Source organism: Pongo abelii, chromosome 15 (genome assembly GCF_028885655.2).
Source record: "Pongo abelii isolate AG06213 chromosome 15, NHGRI_mPonAbe1-v2.0_pri, whole genome shotgun sequence".
Lineage (NCBI taxonomy): Eukaryota > Metazoa > Chordata > Mammalia > Primates > Hominidae > Pongo > Pongo abelii.
This window is the reverse complement of record NC_072000.2, coordinates 27,160,619-27,178,711: the sequence shown is the minus strand read 5'-3', so window position 1 is coordinate 27,178,711 and position 18,093 is coordinate 27,160,619. Positions and strand designations below refer to the sequence as shown.

Here is an 18,093-nt window from a genome sequence, read left to right as displayed (position 1 = left end):
GGAGGGAGCCAGCTGGTGGTTGGGGGGTGGGGGTGGCCTCACAGGAGCCGTAGTCATAGGTGGACACAGCCACTGCCTTCAGGGAGGGGGCCAGGGAAACATGTGCCCTCCCCAGTTCTACCCCTGAGTGGAAGCCTGAGGGCAAGGGAGCCTCCATGATACAGTACAGAGGTCAGCCCGGCACCACGCAGGGCAGAGAAGGGTGGGGAGTGGATCTGGAGGGCCAAAAACACATCCGGACTCTGGTCTTGTCCATTACTATAATATTTCTTCCCATGTCTTGAGGATTCCAGAGGTCCATTTATCCCTTCACCATTAACAGTCCCACCTGTTCAGATTCTGGCCTTCCCACTGAAAGGCAGCATTCCTGCAACCCAATTTGTTCTTATGTTTAATGCGTAGGTCTCAGCTCCAATGGCACCTCCACCAGCCTCACTGGAAGCCATGGTCCTCCGTGGTCCTGTGATGCTTTGCATATGATGTGCCTACCCTGGCTTGCCCGCCACCCCCACACCCTCAACTTCTATGCCCTACTCCTTATCTTTTTTATTCTGTACCTACTAACACTATATACAATATAGTTTGTTATTTATTGTAGTTTCTCCTGACTAGCATGTGAGCTCATAGGGCAGCAAATTTTGTTTTGTTCATTGCTATACCCTAAGCTCCTAGAACAGTGCCTGGCACAGAGTGATAGTCAATAAATGTATCAAATGAATAAATATGTTCTGCCTCATTTTCTGATGAGTGTTCTACCTTCTGTTTTCCCACCACACTGAAGGAACTGGAGGGAGGTTTGGTCTTATTTATGTTTGTGTTCTCCAGGGTGCCTGGCACAATGCATAGCTTGTAGTAAGATGCACAAATGCTTTTGTAATTGAACTATTCACACCACAAGGACCCGTCCCCGGCTGGTGTGGAGAGGAGGTGTTGTTGAAGGGCTTCCATGAGACCAAGGCCAGGGGTCAGCTTGGAAGCCTTGTCTCAGTTCCTCCCTCTGGACTCGTTCAGGACAACATTTATGGGTGGCAAGAGGGGTGCTCAGGGCCACGGATGACTCGAGGACCACTGTTCCCCCTCCACTGCGCTGAGCCTCAGTATGCATACACAGAGGGTGGTGCCCCCGAATATGACTCAGGACAATACACAGGGCCTTTTCCGATAGAGCCATGTGTTCACCCCAAGAGGAACTTCAGCTCTGACTACTCTCCTCTAACTGGAATTATGCACAAGATTCGGTATAACTGTTTTCTCTAGGTTCTCAAAGGCCTGTGTGGCCCAGAAAACGTTAAGAAGTACTAGCCTGGAGGACCCCTGGGAGAACCCCAGAATCTTTCCACTGTCACCCACCACCACCTTGCTGAGCCCCCAGCAGGCGCAGTTCAGATAATGGAGCACACACAAAGCCTTCTGCAAGGCAGCACACTCACTCCCACCTCTGTGTGTCTGCGACGAGCTCAGGGCAGCTGGCGGTAGAGGCCTCTTCCCACCATGCTGCCCTGGGCTCTACCCTTGACAGATGCTTCCAGACTTGGGGATAGATTTGAGTTTATTTTAGGAAAAAAATGCTTAAAGCACAAATTACAGAGAGGAGGAGCTGAAATCCTTCAAAGGCCTGAGCTTCTACTCCTTTCCCTTAAGGTTCCTCCAAAGCACCAGCTCCATAAAATCCTTCAGCTCCCCAGCCCCACACCAAGAACCCCACATGTTGATTGGATCAGCCAAATCTACAAGCAGATAAGTCCTAAGGAGAATACCAAAGCGTTTTTCTTCTTCCTCAAGCCTAGCATGAGTAAGCCCCCAAATTGCTAGTCTGGAAGAATGGCAGACTCTGCCTCCAGATCCAAATGATCACCTAGACACCCCCTCAGGCTCCTGGGCCTGAGACCACAGCTGCACAGCTGCCCCCACTCCTCTCAGAGCCGAGAGGAGAAGCCTGCCACTGCAATGTTCTCCCCAGTGATGTAGCTGGCATCTGGAGAGCACAGGAAGGACACGATTCCTGCACAGTCCTCTGACTCCCCAATCCTGGATGGAAGAAGGACACAGTGTCAAGCATCTTGTACTCTGATTCTGCTGCTCTGGGGCTCATGGATGATAGGTGGGAATGGACTCCATGGGGAACAAGGGGGATGCAGCCGGGCTACTTGCACCCTCCAGGGCCATGTGGACTCCAGATTTCAGCAAAAAGAATGGCCAGATGACAGGGAGGGGTCTGCTCTTGCAATAGACTCAACTGCCCCTGCCTAGCCACATATGGACCAGCAAGTCTCCAAACCCCACTTGCCTCTGCAGCTGATGACGTTCCTTGAAGTTCTTCCAGAAAGACTCATTCTCATGCAACTGGGCAAAGGGAAGAAATGAAGGAGTCAGTGCTACCAAAACAAGAAGATGGGCAGGGCCCCGGGAAGGCCACCAGGCAGAGCACCTAGGGCAGCTTTGCCCTTCTCAAAAGAAGGAGCATCTTCTCAGGATGGATGGACTGCACCATGGCTGAGTTCAGAGAACAATGAGGACCTCAGTCATAGGCATGCTGACCTAAGGATTCAGTCACCCCTTTATCCCTTAGTCACTGGGAAGGGTTCCCACTGAGCCAGACTGGGAGATGGAAGACACACCCAATCCTCACCACTTTGCTGAAGTCAGTTTTGATAATTCCTGGAACCAGGCAGTTTACCCGGATGTCCTTGGGGGCCAGCTCCAATGCCAGTGTTCTAGTGAGACCCAGCAGTGCTGTCTTGCTGACATTGTAGACACCCAGCTCCTGGGAAGGGAATTGACAGAGTGATTAGGATATGGGAGAGTGGGGGAAAGCATCAGTTGGATTTCTCATCTACAGGGATCTGACAGGCCCAGCAGCCCTCTCACCCACATGGAGACAAGCTCAGCCCAGGGCAGCAGGAGGATGGTGGGGGTCTGTCCTAGGCACTTTGTCTGTAAGGCTCTGAGGAAGAGAACAAAGTTGCCCCTCACCCTATACCACTCAGGAGCACAAGGACCAAGCACTTACCTTTGCTGGATAATAAGCTGCAGCAGAAGAGACCAGGATGACAGCACCCCTCCTGAGACAAGACAAACACAAGAGAAGCTGAAGCTAAGAGCTTACCACTGATGGTGATACTATCATGAAGTCATTAAATGATGCAACCCTCACAGAAGCAACACAGGTCCTATTACTATCCCCATCTCAGAGTTCAGAAAACTGAGGCTCAGAAAGGTCTAGTACCAGCCAATACATGGCAGAGCTGGGATTCCATGCCTATTTCTCATAAATACGATGTCCATGCTCAGAACCCTTATCCTCTGCTTCCCCTCTTGCCAGGTGCTTGAAGGAGAGGGCAGGGCAGGCTTTGTGAAGAGACACCCAAGGCTGATGGTGAGTGCCTATCAATGAGCAACCTCTAAGGAGCAGATGGGGTAAGGGAGACCAGAAGTGACAGTCAGGAACTTTCCTTCTACTGAAGACAGCCCCTGGCCAGTTCCTAAGGGTGTGTCTGTGAGGAGTACAGTCAGATCTGCAGGACCTGGAACACAGGCAGGGTCCCTGGAGACCAAGCGCAGGCATGAGGAGGGGTCTGGGACAGGCTTTTTCCTATGGAGAGGAATGGGGCTAACCCTGTCATTGGTTTTAAGTTGGTAAGAACAGAGAGCAGGTAAGGTGACAATGACCAGCCCACGAGGTCAAGGAATTAAAGCATAGCCTTGTCCCAAACCTGCTGATGTCAAGGCCAAGGAGACTATGCCTGGGCCCCTGGAATACTACTCTCATCCTGCAGCCACTGGAACTGGGAATGGCAGCCACACAGACGGTGAGGCAGGACAAGAAGATGAGGGATGTGGAGATCCCAGATCTCTTCTGTCCACTACCCACTACTGGCTGTGCTACTGACTATATTTCTGTGCCCACCTCAGGTCCCCAACTCTGACTGGTCCCCACCCCCACCCTGCCATACCTCTTCTCCATGTAGGGCAGCAACTGGCTCAGCAGCAGGGCTGGGGACTTCACGTTCACACTTAGGATCTGAAATCAGAGCAGAGCATGGGTGAGGGCAGAGAGACATGGTCAGCCCAAGTCCTGCTCTCATAAGACACTTGGAGCCCTGTAATTTGTGCAGTAGACCCAATTTATGTGCATATAAGAGAAACCAATCCCCTTCTGACTGGTGCAAGAGGTATTTCTAATTTGCTAATGGTTTCATAGGCAGGCAGGCTAAGTCACAGGCCTGTGAGCAGAGCCCTGAAAATGTGAATTGTTCAGGACTGACACGAGGAAGGAAATGTTCAGGCCTTTTAAAGAAAATGGGGAATGAGGGCAGTGGGTCATGCTCAGCACTTTAGGAGGCCAAGGTGGGAGGATTACTCAAGGCCAAAAGCTCAAGACCAGCCTGAGCAACATAGTGAGACCTTGTCTCTACAAGATTTTTAAATAATTGGCCTGGTGTGGTGGTGCACACCTGTAATCCTAGCTACTCAAGAGGCTGAGGCAGGAGGATCCCTTAAGCCCAGGAGTTTGAAGCTGCAGTGTGCCATGATCATGCCACTGCACTCCAGCCTGGGTGACAGAGTGAGACCCTGTCTCTTAAGAAAACAACAACACACTGTAAGCAGAGGCCTCTGGAGAAAGACTGAAGACAGCCTGATGGAGGGGAAGCAGGTGCTAGAAGCAAGGGAGACTTCTGGAAGAGCCTTTTTTGTCTCTCTGAGCTTTCATTTGCTTGTCCTCTTGCCTTGTCCCCATAGAATTTAAGGCACACTCACAATGCAACAGCATAAAATAAATCAAATAGGTACTATGTGTGAAGAAATGGAGAAAAGGAAAAATCAGTGTAGAAAAATAATAAAAAGCAAGAGTGAGGTTGGTGCCTACAGTTCACAGCATGTGATAAGGACTGAGCATTTATTCTATTATTTGGTCACAAAAATGCAGGCTGTAAGGGCCTACACACACCAGTTTATTGCAGACTTGGCTCTGAGCTTTCCTGCAGCCAATACAAACAGGGAGACACAACAGAGAATTGCCATTCTGGGAGCTAGATGTCTATACTGATCCTGCTTTTGACTAAAGTCTGAATCTTGGCTAAGCCACACAGGTCCTGACACTCTGGAAGCTCTGTCTGGTGGGTCTGGGAACAGGGGAGAAGTGAAAGAGGAAGTAGCAAGGAAAGATGCAGAGGCAGAGCCTGGGAGCTAGGGCAGTGCCAGGTGGGACTGACATGGCACCAGGAGTCCTTCCTGCAGGGATCTGTCCTGATTCAGGTCAGCTGCATCCTGCATCTCTAGGGAATGAGACTGCACATCTGCAACTGACCAGGACTGTTCACTGTTTTTTCCACTCCCCAGTCTCATGCCCACTCAATCCCTTGGATGTGGGAAGGAGAAATACTTAAGCTGAATGTTGCTGTGGCCCATTTGATGACAGGTTACCAGTGTGGGGGATGACCCCCAATGACTGCAAGAAGTGGCCCAGATGTCAGAAGGGGGTACCACCCTGAGGTCCCTAATAAGAAGGAATTGAGGATTAGGCTAGCTGTAAGGGTTTCCTGGTCAAAACAGACCCCAACCAGCCCACAGGATATCTTTCCAATACTCCATGTGCATCAGGCTGAGTGAGGGGCTGAGGTAAGACCCCTCCTAGATGCAGGAACAAAACCCAAGCCAAAGAAAAGGTGAGACTCCCTCCCTTAATGAAGAAAACTGCCCCATTAGAAAGTAAGAGAGAGTAGCTCTGTGTGCCAAGTAGTCCTGAGCAGAGAACTATCCATGAGCCTGAAAGAGGGCACACGCTGGAGTCACTGGATCAGGAGAAGGATGGAGGTGATGTGGTTTTGGTAGTTTAACAGATTAGAGGTTTCCCAATCTGCTGGAAAGAAGGGGGGTCTGCCTGGAGATGGCCTCAAAACTGGCTCAAGAATAAGATGAGTGGTAAGGAATTCTCCTTAAAGGACACCTACTGAAAACACATTTAGTTGAAAGCAGAGCATCCAGTAAATTCTAAACTCATTTTGTGACAATTTCATCTCCGAGGTGATGGCAGATGTGATCAGGGACAAGTCATCAATGATTTCTGTCCAGTGGTACAGAATTGCTCACTGAAGGCCAAGTCCTTGGAGAACAGGGGAGAATCAGAGAAAGTAAGGTCAGATTGTTGGCATCTGCTCTCAGCTTCAGGAGGGAGTACTGCAAACAGTTTTGAGAAAAAGAGTCATGATCCTGTGAACTGAGACACTAAACAGGAAAATGATTCAGGAGGGTTAGGAGACTGTCAACAATAAAATCTCAGCTATAAAATCACAAATGATCCTTTGGAGGCATTAACAACATAGCTAAAGAGCCTGGGGAAGCTGCATAGCAGGGGCTGCAGGGAGCTCAAATTTCAGATCATCTCTGAGGACATAGCCAAGGGCACCCAGCCAAGGGCAGATAGAAGGGAGGGGCCAGCCTAAAGATGATGTTGGCAAGTGAGAGTGCAGGATCTAGGGAAGGCAGAACACACTAAGGCCAGAAGGCAGGAAACACTTTGACCCAGTGCTTAGGGCAGAGTGGGGAATGCTCACAATAGCAGAAAGAATGAGATTCATCACAATGCATTCTGGCAGAGAGAAGAGGAAACAAAACATGAGAGTGAAGGGAACAGAAGTCGTTGGGGAACAACTAGGCCCAAGATGAGCTTCAAGGCATTTTACAAGGTCTCTCCCAGTCCCTTGTGGACAAGGTGGCAGAATCCTTGAATGGACTTGCAGCAGGCTGGGATGTCTAAGCCCCCGGAATGCTGATGGCTGGATCTGGTCCTGACAGCAAGTTCGTATGGGACTCAGTGAGGAGCCCCCTTCTAGGAGAGACAGTCTCTGCAAGAGGCACAGGTCACCAAAGAGAAACACAGTATCCGTATCTTCCCCTACAAAAGGGTGTACCATACTGAAGTGTTTGACTCTTACAGAGAGACTCTGACTAACCATTCACAGCTGTATCCCTAGAGCCTGGAATGGTGGTGCCTGGAAAACAGCAATAAATATCTGCTGAATGATTAAATGCAAAAGTGATGAGAAGAGAAAACAAAGCAGAAAGTGTGGGGGCCAGATTTAAGAACCAACAAGCCAGAAAGTAGCATCCGGGCACATTTTGGGAGACAGCTGGCCAGGCAGGACTACCACCCAGGGCCTGCTTCTCCTGTAACCTCTGGAGGGAAACAGAGAGTCTTGGTGGGCACAGGCATGCTGGAGCCCAGCGCAGAACTGGCATCAGGCCCTCAGCCACCTCCCCAGGGGAGGCCTCTCACCTTGTCCCAGATCTGCTCACTGGTCCCCAGAGTGCTCCCCACCAGAGGGTTGACCCCTGCGCTGCACACCAGGAAGTCGACACCCCCACAGTGCTCCAGGGCCTGCAGAGAGGGGATTGGGTGAGTGTGGAGATGGCCTGAGGCGGACTATCCCTCCCAGGGCAGCCCAGGTCATAGGGCCTTCAGGCAAAGCTTGCAGAGCTTCTAGAGGAAAATGACCTAGGTGTCCCAAGGGCAGGCTCCTGGGGCCAGGCACTGAGAGAGGAAGGTCTCCTCCAGGAGTCCCTCTGGGGACCTCCCTCACCCCTTCAGACTCCTCCTCCACAATGATTCTCCCAGGGCCTGAGGGTGGGGTGAGGGTCCTCTCACGAACAGGTCACTTTCCTGAGGGACCTTCTGGGTAGCGAGGTTAGCTTGGGCAGCCTGGGTGCAGTCATGGTCTCAGGACATATTCTAGACGCCCCCCACCCCCAGGGCTGAGCAGTGAAGGAAAGGTTCTGCATGTTCCCCTCTCTGTGTCCTTCCACCGCCTGCCCCCTTACCTTGGCCACCAGCTGCTCCCGGTCCTCAGCCTTCCCCACGTGGCACACGATGCCCGCCACACTCAGCCCCTCCCCCTGCAGCTCGGCCACGGCCCGGTCCACATTCTGCTGCTTCCGGCTGCTGATGACCACGTGGGCCCCATCCCGGGCCAGACGCCGGGCCATGGCAAAGCCGATCCTGGATGCAGAGATGGAGGACACAAGTCAGCCTCAGCCTCTCCCCACTGTCGTTCCTCTACCCAGCTCTGGAAATCAGCAAATAAGGCTGGGTCTTGCTTTAAAACCCTGAGTCCTTGTGGAAGCCACAAGGACCCTGTGAGGGGCCAGGACCCATGGGCAATCCAGCACTCACCCACTGGTGGACCCCGTGACCACGGCTACCCGGTTAGCCAGGATGCCCTTCCGGTCTATCCCAGTGCTGCTCATCCTCACAGAAAGCCTAGCACAGGGATGAAACCAGCCCCGGTAGCCCCGGGCCACTGCTGGCAGCATAGTGGTTGGTTTCTGAGATGCTTCCTGCTGAATCAGGCCTGGGGGAAAGAATCAATTTCACTTATCACTGATGCCTCAGTGAGTAAGAAGGTAATCTACCCTCCTCCTTCCTCCAGACAGACAAGGCCAGCAACAGAGAGTGGCAGAGAGTCAGGCTGGTTAGGGTAAATTTCAAACATGTGAACCTCAGGTCAGGAAAGCAATCCATGAAAACTCCTAAGCTATAAAACTGGAGAAATTATTCACAAATTAAAATGTGAGACTCAACATTCATTAGACAAGGGTGATTTTTCCATTCATTGCATAGCAAACATTGAGCACTGGCAATGTGTCAAGCACTGGGCAGTAGAGGTGGGGACACCTTAGTAAACCACAGACTCAGCCCTGGACCCCACCCATGCAGCTTCCCAGTTAAATGAGATGCCAGGCACCAACAAATAATTATACCAGTTATTAATTAGCTGCTTCTGTGTCTGGAATTGGTGGGTTCTTGGTCTCGCTGACTTCAAGAATGAAGCCACGGACCCTCACAATGAGTGTTAGAGTTCTTAAAGATGGTGTGTCTGGAGTTGTTCATTCCTCCTGTCCAGAGTTGTTCATTCCTCCCAGTGGGTTTGTGGTCTTGCTGGCTTCAGGAGTGAAGCTGCAGACCTTCGCTGTGAGTGTTACAGCCCTTAAAGGCAGTGCGTCTGGAGTTGTTTATTCCTTCTGGAGGGTTTGTGGTCTCACTGGCCTCAGGAGTGAAGTTGCAGACCTTTGTGGTGAGTGTTACAGCTCTTAAAGGCAGTGCGGACTCAAAGAGTGAGCAGCAGCAAAGCAAGATTTATTGCAAAGAGTGAAAGAACAAGACTTCCACAGTGTGGAAGGGGACTCAAGCGGGTTGCTGCTGCTGGCTCAGGTGACCTGCTTTTATTCCCTTATCTGGCCCCACCCACATCCTGCTGATTAGTCCATTTTACAGAGAGCTGATTGGTCTGTTTTACAGAGAGCTGATTGGTCCATTTTGACAGAGTGCTGACTGGTGTGTTTACAAACCTTTAGCTAGACACAGAGTGCTGATTGGTGCATTTACAATCCTTTCACTAGACACAAAAGTTCCCCAAGTCCCCACCCGATTAGCTAGACACAGAGTGCTGCACCCTTGCCTGTCCTCCTAGACCACAAGGAGGACCAAGAAAAATCGCATTTAGTGGCCCTTACTGATGCATTCTCGAAAACATGTTAGAGTCCTAAGCATTCTCCTGTTAGTATTGGGAACTTACCCGTGTCCTATAAAGATGTTATGCCCCAAAAATGAAGTGGAGGGCCATAACCTGAGGGAGGGAAGGGGTCTCCAGGGTTGGAAGAGTGACACCTTTTGTCCTCACTTATATGAATAGGAAGGATACAATTTCTGAGGCTCCCCATATCCTAGCTTCAGGAATAGCTTTTGTTAGATCTGCTTATCTGAGGCGGGATCCTAAAATTCCAGATAGTTCCCCCAGAACTGGGCTTTGGGCAAAAATTATGTCTTTCTGATTGGTGAGCCCAGGTGTCTAAAGAAGGTAACAGAGTCTTGAAATTTTTACTAGAAATCATTCTTATAAGAGAAACTAGAAAAGTGCCAGAGACAGGGAGTGGTTTTTTAGAAGCAGGACTAGCCTTGGAGAAGAGAGGAGAGAGGAAGTTTGTCTGGCAGGCATTAGGACCCAGGGAGCAAGGGTCAGGATAGATAGGATAGATAGGTGAGTCTCACTTGGCAACATGCCTTTGAGAGTTCTGCTCATGGCCGCAGGGTCAACCAACTTGTTGTGGGGACCCTGGAGCTGAATGGCTTTCCTCTCTGTTGACCCTCAGCTCAGCCCAGAAGTACAGGAAAAACGGAAGCTGGTTCCAGGCAAACCAATGCTCCCAACTCCGCAGAGCCAGGGGTTGTTAGAGATCCCTTTCCCAGAAAGCCTGACACCCACGTCTTTAGTCCAGCGGCTGCGCTAGTCACTTTTAACTGGCCAACAGGTGCCCAGTATTTAGCCACCGAATTCTAAGGAAAAATAGGACAGAATAGCAAGTGAAAGGGGTCTGATGGTACTCACCACTTGGCAATAGGCGAGTGTCTCACCGCTTGGTGATGGTCTCACCGCTTGGTGATGATCTCACCACTTGGCGATAGTCTCACTGATTGGCAATAGCCTCACTGCTTGGCGATAGGTGATAGTCCCTTCAAGGTCACCAAAATGCATCCAGAATTGGTGGGTTCTTGGCCTCACTGACTTCAAGAATGAAGTTGTGGACCCTCACGGTGAGTATTACGGTTCTTAAAGATGGTGTGTCCAGAGTTGTTCATTCCTCCCGGTGGATTCGTGGTCTTGCTGGCCTCAGGAGTGAAGTTGCAGACCTTTGTGGTGAGTGTTATGGCTCTTAAAGGTGGCACGGACCCAACGAGTGAGCAGCAGCAATATTTATTATGAAGACCAAAAGAACAAAGCTTCCACAGGATAGAAGGGAACCAGGGCAGGTTGCCACTGCCGGCTCAGGCAGCCTGCTTTTATTCCCTTAACTGGCCACACCCACATCCTGCTGATTGGTCCATTTTACAGAGAGCTGATTGGTCCATTTTACAGAGAGCTGATTGGTCTGTTTTACAGAGAGCTGATTGGTCCATTTTGACAGAGTGCTGACTGGTGTGTTTACAAACCTTTAGCTAGACACAGAGTGCTGATTGATGCATTTACAATCCTTTCACTAGACACAAAAGTTCTCCAAGTCCCCACCAGATTAGCTAGACACAGAGTGCAGATTGGTGCATTTACAAACCTTTAGCTAGACACAGAGTGCTGATTGGTGCATTTACAAACCTTTAGCTAGACAGAAAAGTTCTCCAGGTCCCCACCAGACCCAGTAGCCCAGCCAGCTTCACCTCTCAATGGCACTCACTGCAGGACTTTGCGGCACCTAGCCCAGGCACTCCAGCAGCCCAGAGGGAGCTCATCCCCCAGTCAAGCCCAGCTGGAGCTGGCCAGCCCACAGAGCCCCTGCTGGCCGGTGAGTGCCCTGTACAGCGTGGGCTCCTGCCAGCGCCTCTCCCTCCACACCTCCTGGCGAGCAGAGGGAGCCGGCTCCAGCCTTGGCCAGCCCCAGAGAGGGGCCCCCACAGTGCATTGGCAGGCTGAAGGGCTCCTTGAGCACAGCCAGAGTGGATGTGGAGGCCGAGGAGGCACCAAGAGTGAGCAAGGGCTGCTAGTACATTGTCACCTCTCACTTCTAGTTGAAAAAGCAAAATCAACAGAAACTCTCATTCACTGCTGGATAGAGGGTAAGTACAATCACTTTGGGAAATGATTTGGCATTATACGGAGAAGTTGAAAATACAGATCTCTGACTCTGTAGAGGGAACTCGCATCCTGCAGAAAGGAGGTCATGTGTGCACCAAGAGACTGTACACACATGTTCACAGAACCCTGCTTAGAATGTTCCAAACTGGAAACAAGTCTGTATGTTTGTTTTCACACTGCTATAAAGAACTACCTGAGGCCAGGCATGGCAGTTCACACCTGTAATCCCAGTACTTTGGAAGGCCAAGATGGGCAGATCCCTTGAGCTCAGGAGTTTGAGACCAGCCTGGGCAACAAGGTGAAACCCTGTCTCTACAAAAATTAGCTGGGTGTGGTGGTGCGTGCCTGTAGTCATAGCTACTCGGGAGACTAAGATGGGACAATTGCTTGAGCCCAGGAGGTCAAGGCTGCAGTGAGCTGAGATTGCACCACCGTACTCCAGCCTGGGAGACAGAGCAAGACCCTGTCTCAAAAAAAAAAAAAAAAAAAAAGAACTAACTGAGACTGGGTAATTTATAAAGAAAAGAGGTTTAATTGACTCACGATTCCACAGGCTGTACAGGAAGCATGGCTGGGAAGGCCTCAGGAAACTTACAATTAAGGCAGAAGGTGAAATGAAGCAGGCAGGCCTTACACAGCTGGAGCAGGAGGAAGTGAGAGCAAAGGGGGAGGTGCTACACACTTCCAAACAACCAGATCTCATGAGAACTCACTCACTATCACAAGAGCAGCAAGGGGAAATATGCCCCCATGATCCAATCACCTTCCACTAGGCCCCCTCCTCCAACATTGGGGATTACAATTCGACATGAGATTTGGGCAGGGACACAGATCTAAACCATATCAAAGTCTATATGCCTATAACAGTGGAATGGATAAACAAATTGTGTTGCATTTCTATAATGGAATACTATACAATAATGAAAATGAATGAGCTGAAGCCACACTGAACAACATAAAGGAATCTTAAAAAATAAATTGTTGAGTAAAAGAAGTCAGACACAAAAGAATACATATTGTGTGCGTCCACAAGTTTCAACAACAGGTAAAACAATTATATATTGCTTAAGAAGGCAAACAGATGACAAAAATACAGAGAAATGCAGGGCAGTGATCACCACAAAAGTCAGGAGAGTGGGTATTTCCGCAGTAGAGCTGTGGGGAGGCAGTTATGATTAAGAAGGTACAAACAGGCTAGGCACGGTGGCTCATGCCTGTAATCCCAGCACTTTGGAGGCCAAGGCAGGTGGATCACTGAGGTCAGGAGATGGAGACCAGCCTAGCCAACATGGTGAAACCTCATCTCTACTAAAAATACAAAAATTAGCCAGGTGTGGTGGCGCATGTCTATAGTCCCAGCTACTTGGAAGACTGAGGCAGAAGAATCGCTTGAACCCAGGAGTTGGAGGTTGCAGTGAACCAAGATTGCACCACTGCACTCCATCCTAGGTGACAGAGGGAGACTCCATCTCAAAAAAAAAAAGAAGGGGCAAACTAAAGAGCTTCTAGGGTGCTGGCAATGTTGTATTTGATAAGCAAGTGATGCCTACATGATGTCCATGAAGATATATTATACACCTATGTATGTGTATACTTTTTACATATGTGTTATAATTCACAATTTAAAAGTTTAAAAGTAAAGATTACCTGCTCATGGTAAATTTTAAAATTCAAGCAGCTTAAAACTTAATTCAAAAATTAAATCCTCCAATTCCCTTCTCAGAAGAAAATTTGCCAGCATCTCAGATACTTTCTCAAAGTTGTTCTATGCAAAGGGCTTTGCTTTAAATAAGCAAAACTTTCTGATTTTAAACATTCAGTTCACAGAGGGCTTTCATGGAGTATCCTAGCCAGGAAACAGAGGATCAGTAATGAGTGTCATGTGAGTTCCTTGAACACAGGCTCCACTCCTCCCTCTTGGGGCCCAGGGCTTGAAACACAGGAGTGCTCAATAAGGCTGGTGAGCTAATCAGGCTGGGAAAGTTGCAGGTAGATAGGACCTGCAAGACAGGAGGATTTTGACAGGGACAGCAACAGGATAGATCCTCCTGTCAAGGGGAACAGGCTGAGAGGAAGAATGGAGGGTGTGGATGTCCAGGGTGTTTGGGAGAGAGCAGGGATGCCTATGTGCCTGGAATACAGAGAATGGGGGGCTCATGCCTGAGAAAGCAGACTGCAGTTCTGAATGACTCCAGCAGGCCGGTGCTGATTGAAGCTCTCTGAAGGGAGGTCTGTGGAGCTGAGCCAGTTAAACTAGCCACAGACATCCAGGCTGCTGTGTGGAGACCTGTGCCCTCAGGAGGCCCTTCAGAAGGGAAGGGTGTGCCTCTGTAGCTATGCGCAGATGTGAAGGCAGGGATAGGATCTGGCATGGGAGACTCAGGTATGAAGATATTTCACCATGAACTGGAAAATGCCAGGGATGCTTGTCTAGGAGACCCTCTTTCACCCAAATCCTAATTTCCCAGCTCCACATTCATGTTAGCCCAGAGGCTCCTGCCTTCCCCTATGTGGGATTCCCATTGGCCTGCCATCCCCTACTCTAATGAAAGAATCTGATGAGCTTCCTGTTGAGAGAGGGAGGGAAGGAGTGGTTCCAGCAAGGGGTTAGTTAGCAGGGCACTCAGGGACTTAGGAGTGTACTTTTCATGTGGGACAGGACAGTGCCAGGAAGGTGAAGAGAGGCAGGCTCTCGCAACTCTGGGCCAAGGAGCCAACAGATGTGAACTTTCAGGAGGCTCTGACATGGGATGATTGTCTACAGACCCTCATCAGTTCCAGACATGCTCTGGCCGCTCCACCACCAAGGGACTCCTGGTTACTAAGCAACCCCTGCCTTACCTACTGCATCTCCCTTGTTCCTTAGCAACCCTTGCATAACTCAGTTCCCTCGAGTTAGGGGTCTGTATTTATAAATTATAAGTGAATGGGTGCTGCTCAGGAATTGTGAAGAAACTGTCTGTTAAATATCAGTCTGTACTCAGTGTCAAAATGCAGGCGACCAAATGCTTTCCTTTGGGAAGGAAGCCTTGATTTCTGATTTATATCTCTTCTGATATTGTATTTCCAAAAACAATCTTTGTAGGTCCTAGACCTCCTCTCTCTTTCCTCCCAGCAGCTTCCACTCTGCCTGCTGTTGCTCTCGCTTACTCTCTCACACGCCTCTCCCCTTCCTGCAAGGTCATATTTACAGCCTTGCATTACGTGGAGACAAGGGGTTTCAGCTCCTGATCGGTCTACCTTTTCTAAACAGGACACCAGATTCTGAACATTGTTATGCCCCCCCTAGGGAACTCCTCTCCTTCCGCTGCCAGCACAGATTAACCCCCTTTTGAGGTTGAGAGGAATCCAGTCTCCTTGGCTGGGAGGACAGCAGGAAAAAGAGGACTCACCTTTTGTCGGGACAGGACGCCCCCTGCTGGAAGGCTAGAGTAACAGCACCTGTGAGAAGTGTTCCTATCTCAGCAAGTCTGGCTGTCCCCTTTCTGGCCTCTAACAGTTCTCACCAAGCCCTGCTTGTCTAAACTTGCCTCAGTGTGGTTTGCAGGAAAGCTAACCTATTGTAAGGAAAGGCAACTCTGCCTGGCCTGTTGCAGGTAAACAACCTGCAGAGATGAAGTCAGGCCTCCTCTGTCTCCCCTGCTTCCCCTTCCCATGCAAAGCCCCTCTTTTGCCTGGGAGGATGGGAAGAGTTACCAGCTTCCAAGGCCTCTAGTTCACCCTACCCCACTCACTTATGCTTTCCCCAAAACAGTCAGCTGGGTCAGTTGGAGCAGAATTGACCACAGGTCCTGGGAGCTTAGAATGGTCCCTGAGCCTGGTACTGCCCACTCTGATACCCCTTTCCATGCTGATCAATTCAGATGCCCAAATTTTGGGGTGAGGAAGCTGAATGGGCACACCCTTAACCTAGTCCCATCTTGGAGGTGAATGGCCTTGAGCACTGGTCCAAAGAGAGAAGAGAAGGGAAAAGGAAAGGGGTCAGGGGGTGGAGGAAGAAAAGAAAGATTAGAGGAGAAAGAATGAGAGACATGGAAGAGTTAGAAATATTGAAAATCAGAAAAGAGAATAATGTAAACAGGAAATAAAATTCTAAGCTCCCCAACCAACTGAAAGCACTCCTCTGCTTGGCAAAGGGCATTCCAAAGTCAACCTAAAAAACCAGTGCAGGCCATGATGGGAATGCAGGGTTGGACATGCCTCATTATACCCTCCTCCCTTTTGAGTTCAGGCACGACTGACCAGCATTAACATTAAAATGGAGATCTTAGGGCTGAAAAAACAGACTTTGTAGCAATAAGATACCAAATTCTAACCTGACTCTAGTATAGCATCACGTGACAGATAGCAGGTCCTGAAAAAAACTGAAGTATTTTACATCAAAATGCATTTCTTTGACATTTTTTGAAATGGCCCTGCAATGCTGTCTCTTGTGAGGAAAATTTACATCCTATAGAAAATCCCCTTCCCTTTCCAGGTCTTTTCCTGATCCAAGAGAGATTTAACTAAGAGTGTGGCACCTTTTAGGGTCCAATAAAAAATATTTACAATCTATTATCTATGACGCCTACTACCTGGAGGCTTCATCTACATAACAAGAACCTTGGCTTCCACAACTCCCCTTAACTACAAACATTTCTTTCTATTGACCTCAACTCTTTAGGCAGAGCTTAACCCTTTCAACCACTTGCCAATCAGAAAATCTTTAAATCTACCTGTGACCTGGAAGCCCCCACTTCAAGATATCCTGCCTTTCTGTGCCAAAACAATGTAATCCTTACATGTATTGATTTATGTCTCTGCCTGTAGCTTCTGTTCTCCTAAGATGTATAAAATCAAGCTGCAACCCAACCACCTTGGGAATATATTCTCAGGACCTCCTGGACCTGTGTCATGGGTCATGGTCCTCACATTTGGCTCAGAATAAATCTCTTCAAATATTTTACAGTTTGACTCTTTTTCATCAGCACTAAGGAGATATCAGCAGAAGCTGTGTGATCTTGGGCAAGTCTGTTCCCCTCTTGCCTCCATCTGTATCACAGTAAAATAAGGAGTTAACATGGGTGGTCCAAAGGACTTTGATAGCCCCAAGAGCTTTGTATTGATAATCAAAGAAGAAACAGACTGAGCTGCAGACATAGAGGCAGGAAGAAAGAAGCATCAACATGAAAAGTAAACAGGAGTGAAGATGGGCAGTTCCAGTCATTATAGACCCAACCCAAGGCAGTGAGGCAAGGCAGCCCCAGCCTGAGCCACATCATGCCTGCCCTAGGCAGTGTGATGCTGGCCCAGGCTTACCTGGCTGTGCACCTGTCTGTCCGGAGTGCAGGTTGGCAGCCCTTCTGTCAGACAGTCTGCAGCTGAGTATGAGGATGTGAGTAAGCAGCAGGCTGGATTTCAGGCACTGCAGATTCTATCTGAACAACTCAAAGATTCCTGGAATTTATAGCCCCAGAATTCAGAAAGGTTGGAGGAGGGTTTCAGAAAAGGCCTCACCCACACTTTGGGAGGAAACCTAGGGGAAGTGCAGGACTTGTTGTCTGAGTAATATTCTGCAGAATGCTGCACATACCACTTAACAAGCATAACCAGCAAAAGAGTCCAGCTGCTTGCTGCTTGTGGAAAGAAGTCAAAATAAGAATAGTTACGATAAGAGGGAGCAAGATGTCTTTATTATCCATGCTAGCAGGGGAAGAGTAGAAAGCAATTCCACTCTTCAATTTGTGGAGGGAACATAGGAGTTTTCAAAGAAAGGGTTTGGAATGCAGAATATGACTAATTATATAGTATTAATAATATAATAATAATATAATAATTAAATTATTTAAATCATTATAACTAGGCTCAAACACATCTTTAGTAATAAAAATAGGAACCATTACAATCAACACATTTTTGCCAATGAGAAATAAGTTTATTTATTCCTGTAGCATAAAAATCCATGCTTCAGGATTCAGCAAACTCTTGGAAAGCATTTTCTGCATCCTGCTGGTTGTGGAAGTGTTTTCCCTGCAAAAAGTTGTCGAGATACTTGAAGAAGTGATAGTCAGTTGGTGGGAGGTCAGGTGAATATGACAGATGAGGCAAAACTTCAAAGCCCAATTAATTCAACTTCTGAAATGTTGGTTGTGCAATGAGTGGTTGGACATTGTCATGGAAAACTGGGCCTTTTCTGTTGACCGATGCCTGCTGCAGGTGTTGCAGTTTTCAGTGCATCTCATCAATTTGCTGAGCATTCTTCTCAGAAGTAATGGTTTTGCCAGGATTCAGAAAGCTGTAGTGGATCCGACCAGCAGACCACCAAACAGTGACCATGGCCTTTTTTTGGTGCAAGTTTGGCTTTGGTAAGTGCTTTGGAGCTTCTTCTCAGTCCAACCACTGAGCTGGTCATTGCTGGTTGTCATATAAAATTCACTTTTCATTGCACATCACGATTCAACTGGATAGTGGTTCACTGTTGTTGCAGAGAATA

At 48.8% G+C, this 18,093-nt stretch overlaps 1 protein-coding gene across 3 annotated transcripts; it reads right to left on the bottom strand.

Annotated features, from left to right (window-relative positions):
- Positions 1-1,531: 1,531 nt before the first annotated feature.
- Positions 1,532-17,040, bottom strand: DHRS2 (dehydrogenase/reductase 2). Of its 3 annotated transcripts, none has more exons than XM_009248940.4 (9): positions 10,383-10,892; positions 8,171-8,348; positions 7,819-7,996; positions 7,277-7,378; positions 3,954-4,021; positions 3,011-3,062; positions 2,630-2,764; positions 2,288-2,343; positions 1,532-2,028 (listed from the first exon to the last, which is right to left on the bottom strand). In XM_009248940.4, the coding sequence occupies exons 2-9, from the start codon at positions 8,308-8,310 to the stop codon at positions 1,917-1,919; spliced, it is 843 nt and encodes a 280-aa protein (XP_009247215.1). In that variant the 5' UTR covers positions 8,311-8,348; positions 10,383-10,892; the 3' UTR covers positions 1,532-1,916. The 3 variants fall into 3 exon arrangements, with proteins under 3 accessions (XP_009247215.1, XP_054386940.1, XP_024087397.3); XM_054530965.2 differs by having other exon boundaries at positions 2,678-2,764; positions 10,383-10,851; XM_024231629.3 differs by lacking the exons at positions 1,532-2,028; positions 2,288-2,343; positions 2,630-2,764; ... (1 more) ...; positions 3,954-4,021; positions 10,383-10,892 and adding exons at positions 4,723-5,497; positions 16,920-17,040.
- Between the last annotated feature and the right edge of the window lie 1,053 nt (positions 17,041-18,093).

What these genes read in the sequence shown, in the direction of transcription:
- DHRS2 (XM_009248940.4), bottom strand. Translation starts at nt 8,310, where the DNA reads ATGCTGCCAGCAGTGGCCCGGGGCTACCGGGGCTGGTTTCATCCCTGT. An exon ending in GTCACGGGGTCCACCAGTGG is followed by an intron (nt 7,997 to 8,170) that starts GTGAGTGCTGGA and finishes CTCTGCATCCAG; the next exon opens with GATCGGCTTTGCCATGGCCC. An exon ending in GGGAGCAGCTGGTGGCCAAG is followed by an intron (nt 7,379 to 7,818) that starts GTAAGGGGGCAG and finishes CCCTCTCTGCAG; the next exon opens with GCCCTGGAGCACTGTGGGGG.